Genomic DNA, 1297 nt, shown 5'->3' with positions numbered 1-1297 from the left:
CTCCCGCACGGCATTGAAGTCCATCCCTTTGGGGGTGCCTGGGGAGGGAGAGCCGCAGGCGCTGGAGGGACGGGGGCCGCCGCACCCACGGGTGGCCCCATGGCCCGGACCCCCCCTGGTGGGTCCCTACCCTCCATGAGGACGAGGAGGACGTCGCGGAGGATGGTCAGCGTTGTCCCCAGCACCAGCGCGGAGAAGAGGAAGGTGCAGATGGGATCCACGTACTTGTACTCGGGCTGGGGGGGGTGGGAGAGGGTGGGGCCCTGCCGGCGCAGTCACCCCACCCCAAATCCCCATCGGCACCAGCAGGGAGGGGACACTGTCCCCTCTGTCTCGCCCCTGTGCCTGGCCAGGGCTGGCTGTAGCCACTGTCCCTGTGTCCCCGTACCCAGCATCCCCTCTGTCCCTGTGACCACCCAGACCTTAAAGAAGATGATGTAGGATGCGATGAGGACGCCGACGCTCTGCAGCAGGTCCCCCACGACGTGGACGAAGGCAGCGCGGACACTGGCATTGGGCTGCTCACCGGCCGCTCCGTGGCTGTGCCCGTGCCCCGTCTGGTGCAGGGCCACCCCCATCCTGCGGGCAGGGCAGCGGTGACGTCCCTGGGGCCACCGGGCATGGGGTGGGGGACACCCAGGGAGGGTGAGACCCGGCCGTACGTACACGACGTTGACGGCCACGGCGCAGGCGGAGGTGATGAGCATGACGCCACCCTCAATGTCATAGTCAGCCGAGAGCAGGCGCTGGGCCGCCAGGTAGACCAGGACGCCCGTCACCACCCAGATAGAGAGCACGGAGAGCAGGGCTCCCAGGATCTCTGTGGAGAGGACCCCAGCGCCCCGTGTTGCCGCTTCACCCCGTGGAGCCGCCGCACCGAGCCCGAGCACCCTCCCAGCCCCCCTGGCAGCACTGGGGCTCGGCGTGGGCACCCGGCACCCATCCCCGGGGTTGCTCCCTGCACGGAGACGGCGGTGCCTGTGCCCTGCCCTGCCCGCGCACGTGGTGCTGGGGCTTTGCCAGGGCTCCCCATGCCCCCCAGGGCTCCCCGAGGCACCCGGTCCCCGTGGGGAGGGCACCCTGGGATGCTCCGAGTGCTCCCTGGGGTCTCCGGGAGCTGGATGGCAGCCCTGGGGGTGGTGCCGCCCCGTTACCTGCCCGGTGCCAGCCGAAGTTCATGGTTTTGGTGGGGGGGCGTGAGGACACCCACAGAGCAAAGAGGCTGATCATGATGCTGGCAAAGTCCGTCAGGAGGTGGGCTGCATCCGTCAGGATGGCCAAGCTGTGTGCCAGGTAC

General features: G+C 69.5%; 1 protein-coding gene across 1 annotated transcript in view; it reads right to left on the bottom strand.

Annotated features, from left to right (window-relative positions):
- Positions 1-1296, bottom strand: part of SLC30A2 (solute carrier family 30 member 2) — a gene marked incomplete at its 5' end in the record, with an annotated part of 1627 nt that extends 331 nt beyond the window's left edge. Inside the window, 5 exon segments of the mRNA XM_009276282.1 lie at positions 3-38; positions 131-236; positions 423-579; positions 667-820; positions 1155-1296. Of these exon segments, the coding sequence (XP_009274557.1) occupies positions 3-38; positions 131-236; positions 423-579; positions 667-820; positions 1155-1296 (595 nt within the window).
- Position 1297: the final 1 nt, after the last annotated feature.

Source organism: Aptenodytes forsteri, unplaced genomic scaffold (assembly GCF_000699145.1).
Source record: "Aptenodytes forsteri isolate BGI_AS27 unplaced genomic scaffold, ASM69914v1 Scaffold321, whole genome shotgun sequence".
In the NCBI taxonomy this organism is placed as follows: domain Eukaryota; kingdom Metazoa; phylum Chordata; class Aves; order Sphenisciformes; family Spheniscidae; genus Aptenodytes; species Aptenodytes forsteri.
This window is presented reverse-complemented; position numbering and strand designations above follow the sequence as displayed.